Raw genomic sequence first — 19,106 nt, forward strand, 5'->3', positions numbered from 1 at the left:
TGGATAGTCCTCAATAATTGCTAAATTAGATTTAGGGACCCTGCTTATGGTTGAGACGGGCAGTGGTCATTAGTGATCAGTAGACTTCTATAAATATGTATCAAAATAGTTTTACTTGTAATTCCTGCTTTATTTACACTGGTGCAAAATGTACAGATCTGTGTATGTATACATCTACTAGAAACAGGATATATGTTCTATACCCACTTTTCTTTGTGGTTTGTGACATATTTCTAAAGTCTGAGTCAGGGCACTCATTCTTTCTGATTTCAGGCAAACACTACCAGTAACACTTAAATCAAATATATTTTTCACACAACATTACAACCAATTGTCATATTTCACATCTGTATGACTAGATTAGTTATAAAACTTAACAGAGAAATTTCAGAATTGTAACACATACCTCTTTCTCTTTTCGTAGTGTTTGATGATGCAATGGCGGAATATCAGAGACTGAAGTAAGTTGTGCGTAGGGTTATTTTTGGTGAGGGAGGAGGGTAAACATTCACAGAAAAACTATTCTAGTTCATTAGAATGTGAGTTCTGCATCTAATATAGGAAATGAAATCTCTGTTGAAAAGACATGAGTTTTTATTAGGCTTAATGCAGGGACAAAGCTACAAAAGACAGGTAAGTGCTTGAGCAGATCTTACTGGGCAATAGTCAATACAGCATTCACCAGCTGGATTGACCAAATTGCTTAAAACATCATACGAAAAATATTAGATGTTAGGAATTCTGATAGGTAATAATGGCTGGCTTGGAAACATCTCAACGTAAGCACTAAATTACATTGTGTGTGAATGGCTTTCAGGCTATTCTGTGTAGGAGATAGAATGAAAGGTTTGCGGTATATGCCATCCTTTGTATAGTTAACTCCAGTTTCATCTAGCTGGTCTCTTGTTCTCCATTTAGACCTTGGCCAGTTTACCAAGTTGTGAAGACCATTTGTGTGTTTGCAGGCTCGATGTTTTTCACATTGAAACATTTTGTATTGCCTCCATTTTGGCTAAATACCAGGGATACCCTCCCGCAATCATTTCACAACAAGCCGGAGTGTCATATTTATATGGATACTGCATTCACTCTACACACAAACACCATAAACAAGGTTGTCAATCAAAAGTGTCCTTTCTAAGGAAAATGCTCCTGCAGTCAATGGATGGAGCTGTCTTAGTGAAAAAACTCCTCTAACACAGCCTGGTCCCCAAAATAGCAAAAGTTACAAAATCAGTGGCCAAACTATGTTTTAACATTTAGAAACATGACCATATGAACGAGCCCTGTGGGTTTTGCACCACACCCTGGGAGAGCTGAAGTTAACATTTTAAACTTATTGCACCATCCTCAAGGCCTACTAGAAGATAGGTCCTGTATGAGTTGGCTCCTTACTAAACTCTAGCTAGGAACTTATAGCCAGACACCTTTCACTTGGTTTACCAATGATACCGGAAATTCGTTGAGATCACTGGACATCCTGGGCCACAGACTTTGGAATGTCCTGAACTGTACCTTGAGTGCAGAATCCTACACATCTGCACAACAGGGAACTCCTGCAAACCACACACTCTGGGCTGGCATTCTGTTGAAGATCTTCAACATCTGCAGTAGGAAGTTTTCAACATCTCCGCTGGCTGCCTGCAAGTACTTACATTCCAGTCTCATAGTGCGCGACTAAGATGTAAAATGACTATGAAATTCATTTTTGACTGGACAGGATTTCCACTTAAATGTTGAATATATAAATCAATCAAGGCATTTCTGACTCTACGAGTGTTATTTCTTAAAGATATTTGTGATAAACGAAAATGAAACCAAACATCTCTTGCTGTGGTCTTGTCATGGTTTCTCAGTTCCCAGAAATTACTTGCATAGAGCGATGAAATACTTCTTAGTGTGAAATACTTAGAAAGTTTACCATACAAACAATTTAACTGGTGTGCTATTACATGCCATTGCTAAATGTCCTCCATTTATGACCACCTAATATTATTCATTTTATACATGCCCCACAAGCACCTGAATCAAGACAGTCCTTTCTGTCCTACAATAAATACAAATTGTTTAGCATAGGGCATCTATGTATATGTGTTAGCACCTTCTGCTCTTTTGTGCACACACTCTTGCTTTCATCCAGGCAATAAGGAAAGACCCTTCTATCAATCCTATATCAGTCCAATATTTCACTACAAATCTTTTACACTTCATTTCTCATTTCAAAGCACTGTCACTCCTCTCTGTATATGCCTTTTTTAATGTAACCAACTTGATATATTGAAATGAGCTGCAGTTTGACCTACCTATAGTTGGGATTTTCACTAAGGCAACTTACACTTGCAAGTAAGTTACACATGTATGTTTACTCTTACACTTTTCAATAACTTTACTACATTTGGCTAATCACCTTTTCCAAGTGTAAAGTTACTCGAAAGTGTAGTCAAACATGTCTCCACCCTTGAAACAGGAGTCAAGCCAAACTTACTACTGAAAGATACTACTGCCAAAAAGGAGCTGTAGTAAATCCGGCACCACACATGCCTAACTACTGATAATGCAACACTCCCCCACCCCCTCCCCATAGTAAATAATGCAGGCAGGGCCTTCAATATATATAGTTAATGTAATAGTAAATATGTTAAAAAATGGAAATGTAATTAAAAGGTAAATATTATTTTATGATCAAATATGTAATAACTTATTTAGTCTAAAAATAAACGTAACATTGTTAAAAACATATTTTACATTAATTCTATACATAACATTTTGGAGATTTGAATACCTAATAAATAAATATGAAAACGTTACTTTACATGAGGTTTTTCCCTGGTGGGGGAAGCCATCCCGGCCCAAACGAGGTGGCATGGTTCCGTCCCCTCAACAAGTAAATACTGTTCCCCCAGAACCCCATTGATGTGCCCACTTTGGTTGTTTGATCGTTGCTCCCACCATAATCACGGCTTGATCTAATGTCAAGGTTCCCCCTTTCCTTTCTGGGGCATGCCATTTCCTCTGTCCAAGTTCTCTATGCTCCTATATGACTGTCCCTTGCCCACATGCTATGTTTTAACACATGTGTGACCCACTTGGCGGAGATCATCTCTCCATGTTACATGGCCGCTAACTGCCCTTCACAACTTTCAATCTGACTTGGTCATGTTTACCCAATGTTATTCTCACTCCCAGTCCTCCATTGATGGGAACGGATCAACTGATTGACTACAGCACACTATCCTTTACCAGGATGCCTCACATCATTCGACTGGTACCAGACCCGGATGGATGTCAGCTCCCAGCGTTACAACCACCCCTGTTCTACACCCATGAGCTATACGCCATGTACCCCAAGAGCGAAAGCACATACTGTTATGATGTTCATTGTTTTTCCTTACAGTTCTGGTCGAACGAGGTTTCCTCACTGGACCTTGTATTAGTAATGGTTTCTGAATCTGGGTATCACACATCATCACTTCTCACACATACGCTAAGTAATGGCAATTCCCACCTCCGATCGAAATGCACAAGCTTGTTTCTATTTATTAACAATGTCCATACCACATAAGTATAACATGTAAACCTGGAAAGTCAGAGGCATGGGATCTATACAAAAATGGTACAGGATCCTGGCCTAATTGTACCGGCACCAGGCGCATATAGTATGCCTGCAAGAAACCCACCTAATAGCCAGTGAAGCCCTTGCAATTCACCAGAAATGGAGGGGCCAACTCTTTCACACTTCTTATTCCGCATTTTCCCATAGGGAAGCAGTGTGCATTAAAGCAGGCATTCCTTTTACAGCAGTGGAAACCAGGATTGACACACAGGGGAGATATGTCCTCCTCAGCGGCACACTCAATACTACACCTGTAGTGGTAGGCAGCATTTATGCCCCTAACCTGGTACATGATGCTTTCTTAGCTCATCTATCCTCGACTCTAGCAGACTGGACACACTACCCGTGGGGATTATAATGCAGTACTGGACAAAGGCCTTGACAGAACGCACTCACCTCTTTCAACTGCTGCCTCAGTGCACAAAGCTAAGACCCCGCAAAAGCAGGTAGAGGGATGGTCACCTCCTATCATAACCCCTTGGAGATAACAATCACTCGGGGATGCATACCTGCTCCTATTCCCACGTGGCATCTGCAGCCTCAATTTGCTGAAGGACACAGTCTTTTGTGGCACATTGGCTAACATGATAGATCATTATTTTACAGAAAGCGTGGGACATCCATAGGCACGGTGGTGGGAGCCAGAAAGACGGTCCTTAGAGAACTTACTCGTGTGAAGGAGAGTTTGGAACCCCTAGAGAGGGCAACGGCAATAATGAGAAACACTAAGGCATGCTACAACACTCCAGGATCAAAAATGCTGACTTACTAGAATGATAGCGCATAATGGACAACAGGGCTTATAAGCAGATGATCCATACACAGGCCGACAAGTCAGGGGCGTTATTAACTTGCCTGACAAAACCTCCACCCGTACCCACTCCAATCCTCACAGTCGCTATGCCACATAATACTCAAGCGACCTCCCAGCTGGACATAATACGGCATTCCGTGAATTCTAATCAACTCTATACGCAGCCCCTTCGGCTGTAGACACGGATACCATTCACAGTTTTCTGGATGCCCTGGCCCTTCCTAAGGTGACGGTTGAGGAGAGAACTGACCTGGGAGGTCCTATTTCTGCCACTGAGATTTAATGAGTGATTAAAGCACTAGCTAGGAACAAGACCCCTGGCTCTGAAGGCCTCCCCACAGAGTTCTATACCACATTCGCTACCTGACTGGTTCCACAATCCGAGCGTCTCTACAAATCCTCCTTGGAAACTGGTGCATTGTCCCCAACACAGCCCAGGCACTGGTCATCTCCCTATTAAAACCTGATAAGCACCCCTCTAACATGTCCTCTTACAGGCCTTTTTCCATACTTAATACAAAATTTTTTGTAAGATAATGGCTTGCCGCTTACTTCCCATGCTTCCCAAACTCCTTCACAATGATCAATGCGGCTTTGTACCCTATCATAATACCTCATTCAATATTCGCCGACGGCACCACATTATGGATGCTGTCCATGGGCGATTTCAGTGGGTAGGGTGTGTATCGCTGGACTTGGACAAGCATTTGACACACTAAGCTGGGATTTTATGATTGCAGCCCTTAAGTACTACGGCATTGCCCCTGAGTATATTCAATGGGTAAGATTGCTTTATACTAATCCCACATCACAAGGGTGCAAACTGGCCAACATATTTCTGCTCCTTATTTGATACAACGCGGCACACGACAAAAGCAGCGATCTATCGCCGCTTCTTTTTCTCCTGCCACTGGAACCCTTAGCACAGTGCATATGTCAGGATGCCTGTGGATGGGGCATCCCAATAAGACCCACAACACATGCAAATCCAATGCTTATGGACAATATGATATTGTATATCAAAGATGTCTGACTGAACCAAGCAGAAGTAGCTCAACACTTCTCGGTTTTTGCACCTCTGTTCGGCCTCCAAATTAATGTGAATATATCATGCATTTTCCTTTGAAGACCCAGCCACCTCCATCATTCAGGGACTTTTCGCTGCTCAGGTGTCCAGATTTGCTGTGATACACTTGATGTGTTAGAAGGTAATCTTCTTAAAACTATCACTGCCCTCAAGTAGCAAGTGAACATCTGGACTAGCTTACCATTATCAGTAGCTGGAAGACTTGCCGTATCTAAAATGGTTATGTTACCCAGTTTACTTTACCACTTCGTTAATATTCCTGTGCTTTTCCCTGCTCAGATCTTTAATCTATTGGACACTCTCCTAATTGGATATGGGCTGGTGGCCGCCAAAGGGTTTCCCTCCATAAGCTCCAACTACCCCCTGATAAAGGAGGAATAGGCACTCCCAATTTCAAATCGTATTGTATTTTAGGACAACTACAATGGCTCGTCTACAGGCTAGCTGGCCGCAACCTGTCCGAGACTGGCTATACAATGGACATGCTTAATAAGGGTAAACTACATTACTTGCTGTGCCGGAGCTCCTCCTATTCCTATGGATGGACCCTTATTGCTGCGTATTGCCCTCACATACTGAAAAATGGCCTCACGCAACACCTTCCCACAAGTGCCTTATGCTCCAAAAATACTAATGATGGGCCTCCCTACTACCTCAGGAATTCTCACAACGCATAGACTATACCTTGTATACATGGCGGGGTAGAAATAGTTGGTAACTTTTTCGCAGAGGGCACTCTATTGTTGCCCACAGACTTCGTGCACACGCAAGGCCTACCAGACACTCTCTTTCTGACTCACACCAGTATTACTCGATATATACGTCTCCACTGTGCACCTGAAGGAGCTAAACTCGCCCCACACGAACTACACCAAGTGCTGCACACAATGAGACATGGCCGTCACTTAGTTCGGTGGCTATACCGGGGCATAGGTGCACATTATTGGTCTCTCTGACCTCCTTAGGAGCTAAATGGGAAAAATACCTAGTATGGCACTTACAAGACAAAGAGTGGGAATTCCTGCTGGAAGATCCACAAAACATTTCCCCGAAATCCCGATTCAAATTCATATAATTTCCCATTTTACACCAAGCTTACCTCACCCCACACAGGTTTCACACCATGTTCCCAGCAGTACCCTCGACCTGCCCCCGCTGTCAAACACTAAACTCTAACTTACTGCACATGTTATGGAACTGTCCCACGCACTAGTCATCTGCATTCTTGGCCTCTTCCCTAGACCTAAAAACAGCAGAGTAACATCACGTTTTGGTGATTTTGCCCTATTATTGGCTAAGCGTCTTCTGACGAAACGTTGGAAATTTCCCTCCGCGCCTATTGTTTCCCAATGGCAGGAGAATGTGGAGAAATGTGGAGGAATGGAGCCTAGCCGAAAGCGGTGTAGTACGCCGTGAGAAATACCGAGACTTACAGAAAAAGCCTATAGCACTGGAATGGGACACCATGTTGGAGTCCTTTAAAACCTTGGACACTGCAGAATGTTCACCTATTCCACCCAGTTGCAGATGATCTTTATAGAATATCTTATAAGAGTGGCCACACCACTCATAAATGCATCTACGCCGCATTGCCTTTTGGCCAATCCTAGGTCCTTACCCCATATTCGTGTCACACCCGCTTCTGATACCCACTTTCCTTGAGTTTTTGCCAATATCAGGACACTAAGTTGAAAAAGATATGGTTTTTTGACATGCTTTTTTTTTTAACTGACGATGAATCCTAACTTTGCTACTCCTAAATGCCCTTTGTGAATACCGAAAGTCATAAAGTTAAGATTTTGTCTCAGTTTAGGAGTAGTAAAGTTAGGAATCCTAACTTTGCTACTCCTAAATGCCTTTTGTGCATACCAAAAGTCTTAAAGTTAGGGCTTTGAATGTGTACATGAGAAGTTTGAATTGGCTGCACTTGTGAATCGGTAGTCAGTGAAGATTCCTGAGGTTCGGTGTGATGTGGGAGCGAATGTGGGAGGTCGTGTATGCATCTTGTGGTGGTGTTCTGGATAGTCTGGAGTCTGTGTAGTTGTTTGGAGATTCCAGCATGGAGAGTGTTGCCTGCTGGTGATGAGTGCTTGCGTGACGTTCCGTCTGGTGCTCTGAGGCAACCATTTGAAGATTTTTCACAGCATGCATAGGATGTAGAAGCAGGAAGTGTACACTACGTTAACTTGAGCCGTCATGTTGAGCTTGTCCTCTAGGATGATCACTAGATTTTTTGCATGGTATGTGGGTGGACTGCAGTCACTCTGAATCACCTCACTTTTGTGTACCTGGCTCCTTCGAACTACAGGCAGCTGCTGCAAACAGCAGCAGCAGGTATCACTCTTCTCCCATACAACACCTCAGCCCATCCTGGGGTTATGATACACTCTATTTACAGAGCCTCAAGTAAGCCCACTCTTCAGCCACAGCATTGTATCTTTTAGTTACACCCAACCTCCAACCAGGTGCTGTGGACAGGGTGGGGGGGGGCTATATCTGTTTCAGAGTTCCAGCATTTGAAGTGCAACTTGACTCCAATTGTATCTTGAGTTTCACACAGACTTCAACTGAGAAGTGAGTTATTGCAATGATTATAATGTATGCAGTTAATTAGTAGAAGGAAAGTAAGAGGCTGCAATGATTCAAACATGTTTTAAATAATGTTTTCCGCTGTGTTAGAAACACAAACCTTTGAACATGGCCAGCCACGCCTATAATTCTCATTGGTGTGGACATGAATGCCAAATGTTGCACATACTAACAAATGTAACAACACAATGAAAGCCTGGTCATGCTGGGGGCACGAGGGGGCTATGGAAGTAGGCTGCTAGGTGATCAGATACATTGTAGTAGTTTCCAAGTGCATGTGTTTAGACTTATTCATCCCACCCACAGGCAGTTTCGTTTTAGAAAAGCTAAAAGAAAAATGACAACAGGATCCACTTTTATTCACTGCCTTTGTGACCAAGGGTCGCATGGTCAGTGCCAGGGATCACAAGGGGCAAGCCAGGGGTCGCATTTGCAAACCCTAAATGACGTCCATGCTAATACCTGTCAATGGCAAGACATATTGACTTTGCTAATGCTTGTTCCAAATGCTATTTAGTCAATCACCTACTATTTGATTGCTACTTTTCAACAAGCTATTTTGTGGATTAGCTTGTACTTGGTGGTCTTGTTCTGCAATCTCAATTGCGGTTGTCGAAACAAGTCTCTTTGCACTCTCAAAGGTACTAGTACAAATCAGTCTTTCAGTCATCCTTAGGCTCTTCAGATTTTTCCTTTAATTTGGTTATGGTTCATCTGCCAGCCAACACGTGTTTCATCAATGGGTGTGTCACCCTGTGACTTCCTCAGGACTGTATTCCTCAGTGTCAATCTTAAATACGTATTCTATTTCCCCAAAATTAGAATAATAGTATAAGTGGGTCTTGAGTCCAAGTTCAAGTGGGTAGGAGTCACTCAAGCGGGCTTGTGACCCGCGTGTGGGCCAAGACACTGTGGGGTATATTCTCAAGAACATGTGATAACTACCGCAAGAGTAGCTTATCGCAACTCACCACATCGCAGTCCATCGTGTGAAAATAACACCTCCATAACGCAGCATTCACAAGCCGGTGGCACCATGTGATAGTTCCACAAAAACACGTCAAATGTCCGTGATAAAGTCAACGCAACGCCGCAAAAACATGAAACGCTAATGCCAGAAAAGTTGCGATGATGCCAATCGCGAAACTAAAACCAGCGAAAACCAGACACAGGCCTGCGATTCCCATGCGATATGCGGGAAAATGCATCATAAAAGCCACGGAAATAAAAAGTCGATAAAAAGCAACTGCGTAGCACCATGGATGCACCCAGACCGAGTGCAGAGGCCAACGTGAACCCCACAAGCCCTACAAGCCACCAACAAGGAACAACGGGGTCGTGGAAGAACAAGGAGAAGAGTGAGAGGAAGACAGGGTGCAGTCCGCAGGAAGAGCAGATCAGCGTCACGGAGGTGACAGAACACTTATCAACTGACACACAATCATACCACCGTGAATGCATTCGGAGTGTCGAGGAGGTCAATGGAGGAGGACAAGAGGCGCTGACATGATGTGAAAAGCCAAACCAAGCACAAACCCGCTGCCAACAGAAAGGCAGCAACGGCAACAGGAGGTGGGAGTCCTATGCCACAGGAGGAACTGGAGGAAACTGAGGCCACAGTCATCAGTGTGGAGACGCTGCAAGGAGGCGGGAGTCAGGAAACAGCCCGAGAGGGCCTGACACAACATCAACAGGGTGAGTAATGACCAGGGACTGGGGGATGGGGGAAATGGGCAGAATGGCACACATGCACAACGATGTGTAGCACACTGCACACCCACAATGACCCTGGAACATGTCCCTCCTCCCCGTGGCACACAGCAGCACACACACATAGCAATAACAGCACATCCACATTGATGACAATGTGGCACAAAGTGCAACACCGACACTGCAGAACAGAGGACACAACTGGCTGCGCTCATGCGCTGAAACATGCCAACCACATCTAGCAGAGCAGGAAACTGTGAAAAGGAAATGTACGCGTACAAACCCACATCCGTCATGTAGTTCAAATGTCCACTGTCCCGCATCAAAATCCAACACCTCCCAAACAGTCACAATGTACATAGTCATACAGTCTGCATGTAAACAAGGACAATGCACCAACATACCTGTCAACACAATGTCAACATGCATCTCCCCTTCACATTGCACAGGGACAAACAACACCTCCAGCAGAGAAGACCACCCATCAGTGATGCTGGAGAGGACCACCCCACCATCAGCACTGATGCCCTACAACAGCCCATGGACATCTTAGGAAACCCACCCCCAGGAGCAGGGCAGCCAAGCCACTTAGAGGAGACCCCAGCCCCTACACAGACCACACAGCAGGAAGCACGCGCCACCACGGTTGGCTCCCAACACGTCACCTAGGCACACATTGCATTCCAATGCCAGGTGTCAGAATGACAAAAGGAGGTGGTCGAACAGGTGCGGCTGGGGCCTAAACCCATGGAACACGAACTAGACCACATGCGTGGATGTCTAATTCCCCTCAGGGATCACCTACACCACACCAAGGAGACCCACACTGTGACAGAGACACATGCATGTGCACATTTACAGTATTGAACCACACCCAGAGGCACGCAATTCTCATTCACACACCCACGCTGGACGTGCGTACGATGGCCCAGTACACTTCTCTAACGTATTGTGTGGGTGACGACACAGCTACATGTCCAAGGTCTAACACGCTACCTGCGGTGACATGTTGACGTCCGCTGTACACAACATAATGTATTGTTGTCGGGCCCCCATGTATACATTATGAACACAAGGACACACGCAGATAGTTCGTGGAACTGGCCATGGGCACGTGCGCCCGGCCCGGCTCCTTTATTGGCAAGGCCACATGTACAGTGACACCTGTGCTGGATGTGTGTAGGGTGAGGGTAAGCCAGCCCGCAAGGTGTTGTTGGTGCAGGCAAAAACGTGAACAGAAAACACCAGCATAACAGAGACAACAGTGGAGCATCTTGGAGGTAGCCCGAGCAGGTACAGAGGCCACCCAATATGCAAACAGAAGTGTTTGAGTTGCAGTACACTGAGGTTGGGGCACCTGGAGTGCCAAGCAGGGTATTAGGCAGATGATGGCATCCACCACAGGTGTGAGCAACTCAGTTAGTCTGCCAGTACGACTGTTTCGACTCTTGCAGGTGGCGGTTGGAGGTGGACCTGCCGGTGGTGGCATGTGCCTCCTGCGGTGATGCATCGTCCGGGCCGCTCAGGCTCGATTTGATGTGTGAGCCCTGGTGTAACGCAGTTGAGGCCGGAGGCATGGGACACCGCAGGGCCACAGACACATGGTGTTGATGATCCCAAGGCCTTCGTCTCAGAGGCCAATATATCAGAAGACAGGGTCCCTGACTTGAGCTGCACAGAGTTAGTGGCCCCGGGTGCACTGCGGGCGACACAGGCACCCCACCACGGGACAGTGACTTACGGTGCAGTCAGATGGTCCAAGCGAGCTGAGCGGGTCCTCATCAATGTCCAAGGTGAATGTGGCGGAGAGTTGCGGGGGACAGTAGAAGGTGTCCTCCAGGGCATTATGCAGAGGGTGGAAGCTATCCGGAAGCAGCAAATGGAGGAGTGGAATGCCAAGGCATCATTGTTGCCATAAAGTCAGTATCACCGACATGATGGTGATGACAACCCCAAGTCCATGGACTTAGTCACCACCAAGGTTCAACCAGAAAGTGTCCATGGGTCTCGGGGAACAGACTTAGTGGCACCAGGGCTGAAAGGGGATGCAGTCTGCGATGAGGCATGTACAATGAAATTAAGTCAGCCATAAATAAATCAAGACTGAATTCGAAATGTGTGACCTACTCAACCGCAGTGTAGACCTGAGGCAGCGGTCAGCGCGGGACAGACGCGGTTCAGCGAGCTCCTCCTGGAACTCTAACACACGACGTTGACATGGTATTTGGGGGTGACTTGTGGTTGATGGAGGCAAAAGCACCAGAGCCGAGCAGGTGTTCAGTCAGCAACGATGACGTTTCCTGCCTGGTACGGACTGGATTGGCGTGAGGCCTGCTGGACCGCAGTGTAGGCCGACAGCATAGTCATCAAGGGCCCACAGACATCTGTGGTTGGGTTGCCAGGCACAGACTTGGTGTCACCACATCGAAGGGAGTACAGTGATGTAAATGCTGCATTAATGTGTGTACTCGGACAATGTATGATCAAGACTCAGTCCCAAATGTGTGACCTACTCCCCCGCAGCATAGGCCAGAGGCAGCGGTCAGCAGGAGCCCACAGCCACATGTCATTGTCTTGCGATGCACAGAGTTAGTGACACCAGGGCAGTCTTCCTCTCACACCTCTCCTTGCATGCAATGATATGTACTCTGCCATTGACGAATCAAGACTCAGTCCCACAAGTGCGACCAACTCGAACGCAGCGTGGTCCGAGGGCAGTAGTCCACGTGGGCCCACGGACACGTGTGGATGGAATGCTATGAACATACTTGGTGGCACCACATCGAAGGGAGAATAGTGAGTTAAAATCAGCCATAATTGATGTTCTCTGCCATAATATAATCAAGACTCAGTTCCAAATGTGTGACCTACTTGTCCGCCGTACATGCAGGTGGAGTACGTCAACGAGAAGGGAGTACTGCGGACCGTGGTTGCGGAGGCCGTGATGGTGTGAGGAGGCTGCCAGGGTCGGGGCACTTGGGCTTGGAGCTTGCACCGGCATGTGGTGGGCTCTCTTTGACACACGCCGGTGTCAGCAGGTGTGCAGTGCGGCCTGGGTGAGCAGGGCCTGGCAGGACTGGTATGGGGACCTGCAGCCTGGGGTGCAGCAGGAGCACAGGAACGCAGGCAACACCGCTCACGGCAGTGGCGTCAGTTCATGGTGGGGTAAGGGGCACCGTCTTGTCATTGGGCATTCCGGAAGAGGACCACACCCAGAGCTACGTGCTTTTCATTCACACCCCTACGCTGGCTTGGCATACACCAGGCCAGCCCACTCCGCTCACACTTACAGGGGAGGACATAACAAGCTCCCCACTGGCTGGGGTGACATGGTTGCGTCCACTGTCCACTGCACTCCATACACCAGCGGTGTGTGTCAACATGGATATGTGTGTGGTCTGCATACTGCAGTCTGGCCAGCACATCCACGACACACTGGCATTGTGTACATTCTCATTCATCGGTCCCTTGCCTCCTTCTCACATGCCTGGTCCCACCTCTGCCGACATTCTGCTATTGTGTGTCCGAGGTCCCATGCCATTGATGGCTCCTGTACATGGCTGGGCAAGGTTCCCACAGTGAGTTGTGCTGTTGTGTCTGGTGGGTGTGCATGTTGTATGTGAGCTTTTGACGTGTGCATTTCCTGTGTTGTGTGTTCCATGATTGTGAAGTTGAGGTGTGTGGTGTGTGCATTTGGTATTTGCCAACGAGCAGTGCATTTCCGTGGGTGCCATCCTGGTGGCGCAGGTTGATGATGGACTGTCGGGAGGTTCAGGTATCATGCATGCTGCCTGGGTGGTTGGCGGCGGCGTTGGCGGAGATGCCATGGTGGTCCACTATTGCCTGCACATTGGTGGGATACATGCGCTTTCTGTTGCTCTTATTGTGTGCAGTGTCGCTAGGGGACACTAGTAGGACATGTGTGCAGTCAATTTCCCCCTGACATGCGCGGGAAGCCAGCTGTGGCGTACATGCCTTGCTTGGTCTTCGGCTGTTCCTGTGTAGTGTGTGTGTGAAGCATAGATAGTGGGGTACCAAGCTGATGGTGTCATCCATGACCGTTGTGTTGGACTTGAATTGGCCTGGCTGTGTGACTCCTCCGTCTCAGGCGGATGTTGGTTGGAGGGTACCAGAGGCCAACACGTGCAGCACGGCCAGCACCTTTGTCTGCAGAAGGATGTTGGTTGTCCGTGTGTTGGTACCATCAGCCTGTGGGCAATGGTGGCCAGGTTGCAAAGGAGGGTTGTGCCTTTGAGCATATAGAGGGTAATTACATTCTCTGGTGTTGGGTCTGTGAGGTTGGTGCATTTTTGGAGTGTCGCTGTCTTTGTCTGCGCTGCCTCAGTGTTGGTCTGGGGTGGGGGTGGGTGTCCGGGGGCGGGTCTGGGGGGTTGCGGTGGGAGTTGGGGCCCTCTTGGGTGTCCTGCCCGCATGTTCAGTGGCTCCATTAATGAATGAATGAATGAAGGAAAATGTATATCGCGCAAACTAAGCCCAAAGGCATCAAGGAGCCTAATAAATAAAATCAAATAGACCCAGAACCAAAATCACGGATATGCCTTGACAAAAAGCCATGTCTTTAATGCCTTCCTGAAAAAAGGGACAGATTGTTGAGTTTTAATTTCAATAGGAAGGGCGTTCCACAGCTTGGGGGCTAAAGAGGAGAAAGCCCTGCCTCCCCACTTGACTCTCCTGAATCGAGGCACTGATAACAAGCTCTTTCTCGAAGAGCGGAGATCTCTACAAGGGGCATATGGTACCAGCAGGTCCTTAACCCCCCCAGCTCCAAAGCCAGATAAAGCCCCGTAAGTCAGGCAGAGGGTCTTAAAAGTAATCCTGGCATAAATCGGAAGCCAATGCAGACTCTTCCTAGCAGCTGTAGCCGAGGAAAGCCTCGGGGCATCAAGCACGAATTTAGCTGCCGCATTCTGGGCGGTTTGCAAACGTTGCACAAGACCTTTATCTATACCAGAATAAAGGGCATTGCAGTAATCGAGCCGAGAGGCAACCAATGCACCCACAATTTGTTTGCGAGCCTGTGGAGCTAGGTAATGTTTTATTTTCCTAAGAATATTAATGATGCCCCAACAGGTGGCAACCGTCCTATTTACCTGTTGAGCCATAGAAAGAAGGGGGTCAATCAGAACTCCTAGATTACGAGCCGAGTCCGTGGGAATAGGACACACTCCCAGAGTAGGAGGCCACCACTCAGAGGACCAGATGTCCCTCTTTCCACCAAAGACAAGAACCTCGTTTTTTTCCCCATTCAGCTTCAGTGAGTTATAGATCATCCACTGAGAAACTGCCTCCATGCAATTCCTAAAGCTGAGAGCAGAGGAATTGCCCGAGTGTGAGAGGGACACCATGATCTGGGTGTCATCAGCGTAAGAAACCACCTCCATCCCGTAAGATCTTATTAACCTGGCAAGTGGGGCCACATAGATATTGAAGAGGGTCGGACTAAGAGCCGACCCCTGTGGGACCCCACATTGTACAGGCAGGGATGGAGATAGATACTCGCCCAGTTTGACTCTCTGTTCCCTCTGATCAAGGAAAGAGGCCAGAAGGCTCAAAGCCGAACCTTCCACCCCTATCTCCCTAAGACGAGATGTTAGGATCAAGGGAGATAGGGTGTCAAAGGCGGCTGTCAGGTCTAACAGGACTAGAAGAGTAGTATGGCCCTGGTCAACCTCCGTGCGGATGTTATTTAGCACAACCGTGAGAGCCGACTCCGTGCTGTGAAACCTCCGAAAACCATGCTGGGGCTGATCCAGGAGACCCAAAGTATCCAGGAAAGCCGTCAGATGTTCATTTAAATGTGTCTCCAGCATCTTTGCTGGTGCCGGGAGCAGTGAAATAGGTCGAAAATTCTTAAGAGTTTCAGGGTCCAAAGTTGGCTTTTTTAGAAGAGGCTTAACCACAGCACTCTTCCACAGAGTGGGGAAAATGCCCTCCTGCATTGCCCTGTTCATGATATCCAAAAACAAGGGCAATAAAGTTTCCCTGCATTCCTTAAGAACTTTGAGAGGACAAGGGTCCAAAGGGGACCCCGACCTGGTCTTACTCAACAGCAAGTCCAGTTGGTATAAGGAAATGGCATCTGTTGGTCTTCAGGTGTGGCTGTGGGTTGGGCTCCCTTTTGTGGTGCAGGCTGCCGTCAGACTGTACACCATGTCAGAGCAGGTGTTAATTTCCTGATGCTAACACGCATTATCGCATGTTTTGCGGTCATTTCGCTGATGTGGCTGGTCATTGAGAATGTTGTGGAGTGGTGTTGTCGCTGCTTTTTACACGGGAACGCCTACTCTGCATCTCATTAGTGATAGTTGCCGGGGTCATCTGTGGCGATGTTTTTTGCGGCTGCTATCGTGGGTAAACTAGTGTTGTGGGTTGTTAACACCGGCTTGTGAATGGGGTGATACATTTATCACAACTTTAGGTGCGATAAAGTGCCGTAACTCAGCGGTAGCTCCTTGAGAATATGCCCCAGTGACTTCTATTTTCTGCGTTTTCGGCTGACACTGAGAAAGTCATAGGGTGACACACCCATTGAAGAAACGCGTGTTGGTTGGCAGATGAACCATAACTAAATTAAAGGAAAAAACTGAAGAGCTCAAAGACGACTGAAAAACTGATTTGTACTAATAACTTTGTGAGTGCTAAGAGAATTGTTTCGGTTATCCCACGTCTTGTTTAAGGGATGCAGGGATGACACCCTTCTCTTTTAAGAACATCATTCGATACCCATATGCCCTAATATTTGCGTACAGTGCTCAAGCGCCGAATCCCTTATCCACATCCCCTCCCCCACCCCCCCGACCCCAAGTCTGAATTGCAGTTGTGTTTTCACTTGCGTTGTATTTTTCAATAATCTACATTGTGGTTTAGCTATTTTTAGGTACTAATTTTCAATTAGCTGCTTTGTGATTTAGGTACTATTTAGGTGCTTTTTATAAATAAGCTATTGATGAATTAGCTTCTTTTTCAATTGGTATTTTGTGCCTTTGCAATTATTATGGTGCTATTTTTCAGTAAGCTATTTTGTGCGCTAAAACTTACTTGGGTTGTCTTTTTCTATAAACTCTGGGTGTGCTGTTTTTTTATATCTTGACTAAGCAAATATTCGTATAGATTGCAATTCTGCAAGTGCATCATAAAATATAGATCATAATTCATATAAACATCATTTTTCCTCTGCACAGTCAGAAGAACTGCACAGGAAATGGTCACCTGTTAGTTCATCCCTGATTATGTAGGAACAGCATGGAAACGTATGCATATTTCAGCATGACCTGGCCATGCTCATTCACCCTGCTCACGTGCGCTCAGTTGCTAGTGCTGGCCGCGAACATTCCTTTACACTCTAGCTTTCGATTTCAGATACTAAAAACCTTGCATAGTAGAAGCTCATTGTAATTAATAATATATGTATTAATGATCAAAGTCAATTTTCTTCTATTTTCCAGACAAGCAGCTATTGCAGAAAAAAGTAAGTGAATTCTGGATTTTATTTCGTTTTATTTTCAGCGGGTCTTACATTCTTATTTATGGAATTCTAATAGTTCATAGGAATAAATATTCTTTTGAAAATTGCGACCTGTACCATCCCTGTGGCCTAACTCAGGACGAAGATGCAGCTCCATGGTTTACCTTTTGTGGGCCCACTTAGAATTACAGTAATATTTGTAACTGAGTGTGTAGAAAAGTATTAAATGTACTTTGATATAATTCTTCAGAGACCATTTGCCAACTGAAGTCCTTGATTTTTAACACCAACAGCAACTGTTCACCATATATCTTTAACACCTAAACATTTGAAATTATGTCTTCCCAGATCGTGCCAGGGTTGTTCGCGGCCTCCCTGATGTTGCAACAATCATGGAAGATAAGGTACAAATGGAAATGGCATGGGAATGAATGTATCATGTGTATTACACAGGGTTCATCTGGGTAAATATACTGTCATAATAGAAAGAGAGGTGACGAGAGCTCAAGTACATGAATTTACAGGAGTTTTATCAAAGTAAATCTACTGACATGAATTTATTCTATTCTACAGTGCGAGCAAGGGGTTGGCAACAGAAGGAGAGGATAACAAAATGTTAGCATCTGAGAATTCAATTTCCAACAAGTATCTGGGCACTGATTTAGAGTTTGACGGAGCGAGTACTCCATCAGAACAGCAACAGACTACCCTCTCTGCAAACTCAAGGGGCCTGATTCACAAAACGCACTTTGTAGTATACAGTGTAGTAGTGCCAACGAACTACAAAGTGCTATGCACAAACTATGTGAGGTCTTTACACCTACGCATGACCTATACCTATGTGCGTGGACATCTCCGTCCTGAATGCAGAGTCCCTGCACACGTAAACATACATTATAGCAGTAAATGTGGGTGGGATTTGAGAAAGTGGGTGATAAAAAAGGGAGACTTACTCAAAAGGAAATGGGATTAGGGAAAAGTAAGCAGAGTTTAGGGCCAGGGAGGGGTTTAGAGAGGGAGATCATCCAATTTCAGAGTAGCCAATAGCAATGTAGCGTACACTTTTGCAGTAAATTTACGCTCAGAGTTCATAAATACCGAAAAGTAGTAAACTTATTCAAAAGTGTACATTACTCGAAAGTGTAAGGTAACATTTGTGACTCAGGCCCAAGGTCCACCCACCTGATTTAGAGGCTGCAGACCTTAAGTATGTCAGCAGTAGGCTCCGTTTCTGTCACACACCTCCGACGGCCCAAAGGAGTACAGGCCATCAGTAGTTGACACATAATATCATCTGTCCTATATAGGGTCGATGATGTTATGTGTTGTTTTTTGCTGTTAGTCACCAACTTGAAAATGCAGGCAGTGAGGGGAAATACAAAAATAGAAATGACCCGCACACCATGGGAGTAAACTCTCATGGTGAGGGAGTCATTCGTTTTTCATTTTTTCGATAATAAACTCCTGGTTTGGGAGTTTGTTTTTAAAAAATGAAACACTGTGTAAAAGTCTGACGGGTGGCATGTTTAACGGAGCCGGCCATCAAACTTTTACAACCTTGACAGGAACCACCATCACAACGGTTCCTGCCAATGTTAAGAGTTGTCCACTGGACTGGCAGAAACTCTAGGTTGGGCAAGCAGACGTCACTCAAGATGGTGGGAGCAATGTCCTCTGTCCTACTGACGGAGTAGTATCCTCCACCCCAAACTCAAAATCAGCCACAGAACTAATCAGCTCATTTAATATTAGTAAAATGTCTTGAGCAATGGGCATTTTATACTGAAAATAAATCAATGCTGATACA

At 46.1% G+C, this 19,106-nt stretch overlaps 1 protein-coding gene across 1 annotated transcript in view; it reads left to right on the forward strand.

Annotated features, from left to right (window-relative positions):
- MYOM3 (myomesin 3) overlaps positions 1 to 19,106 on the forward strand; it is a 508,088-nt gene that overhangs the window by 483,553 nt on the left and 5,429 nt on the right. The window contains exons 34-36 of the mRNA XM_085647857.1: positions 425 to 461; positions 17,280 to 17,302; positions 17,648 to 17,703. Of these exons, the coding sequence (XP_085503983.1) occupies positions 425 to 461; positions 17,280 to 17,302; positions 17,648 to 17,703 (116 nt within the window). The remainder of the gene's footprint in view (positions 1 to 424; positions 462 to 17,279; positions 17,303 to 17,647; positions 17,704 to 19,106) is intronic.

The sequence above is a fragment of the Triturus cristatus genome, chromosome 3_2, assembly GCF_964204655.1.
Source record: "Triturus cristatus chromosome 3_2, aTriCri1.1, whole genome shotgun sequence".
In the NCBI taxonomy this organism is placed as follows: Eukaryota; Metazoa; Chordata; class Amphibia; order Caudata; family Salamandridae; genus Triturus; species Triturus cristatus.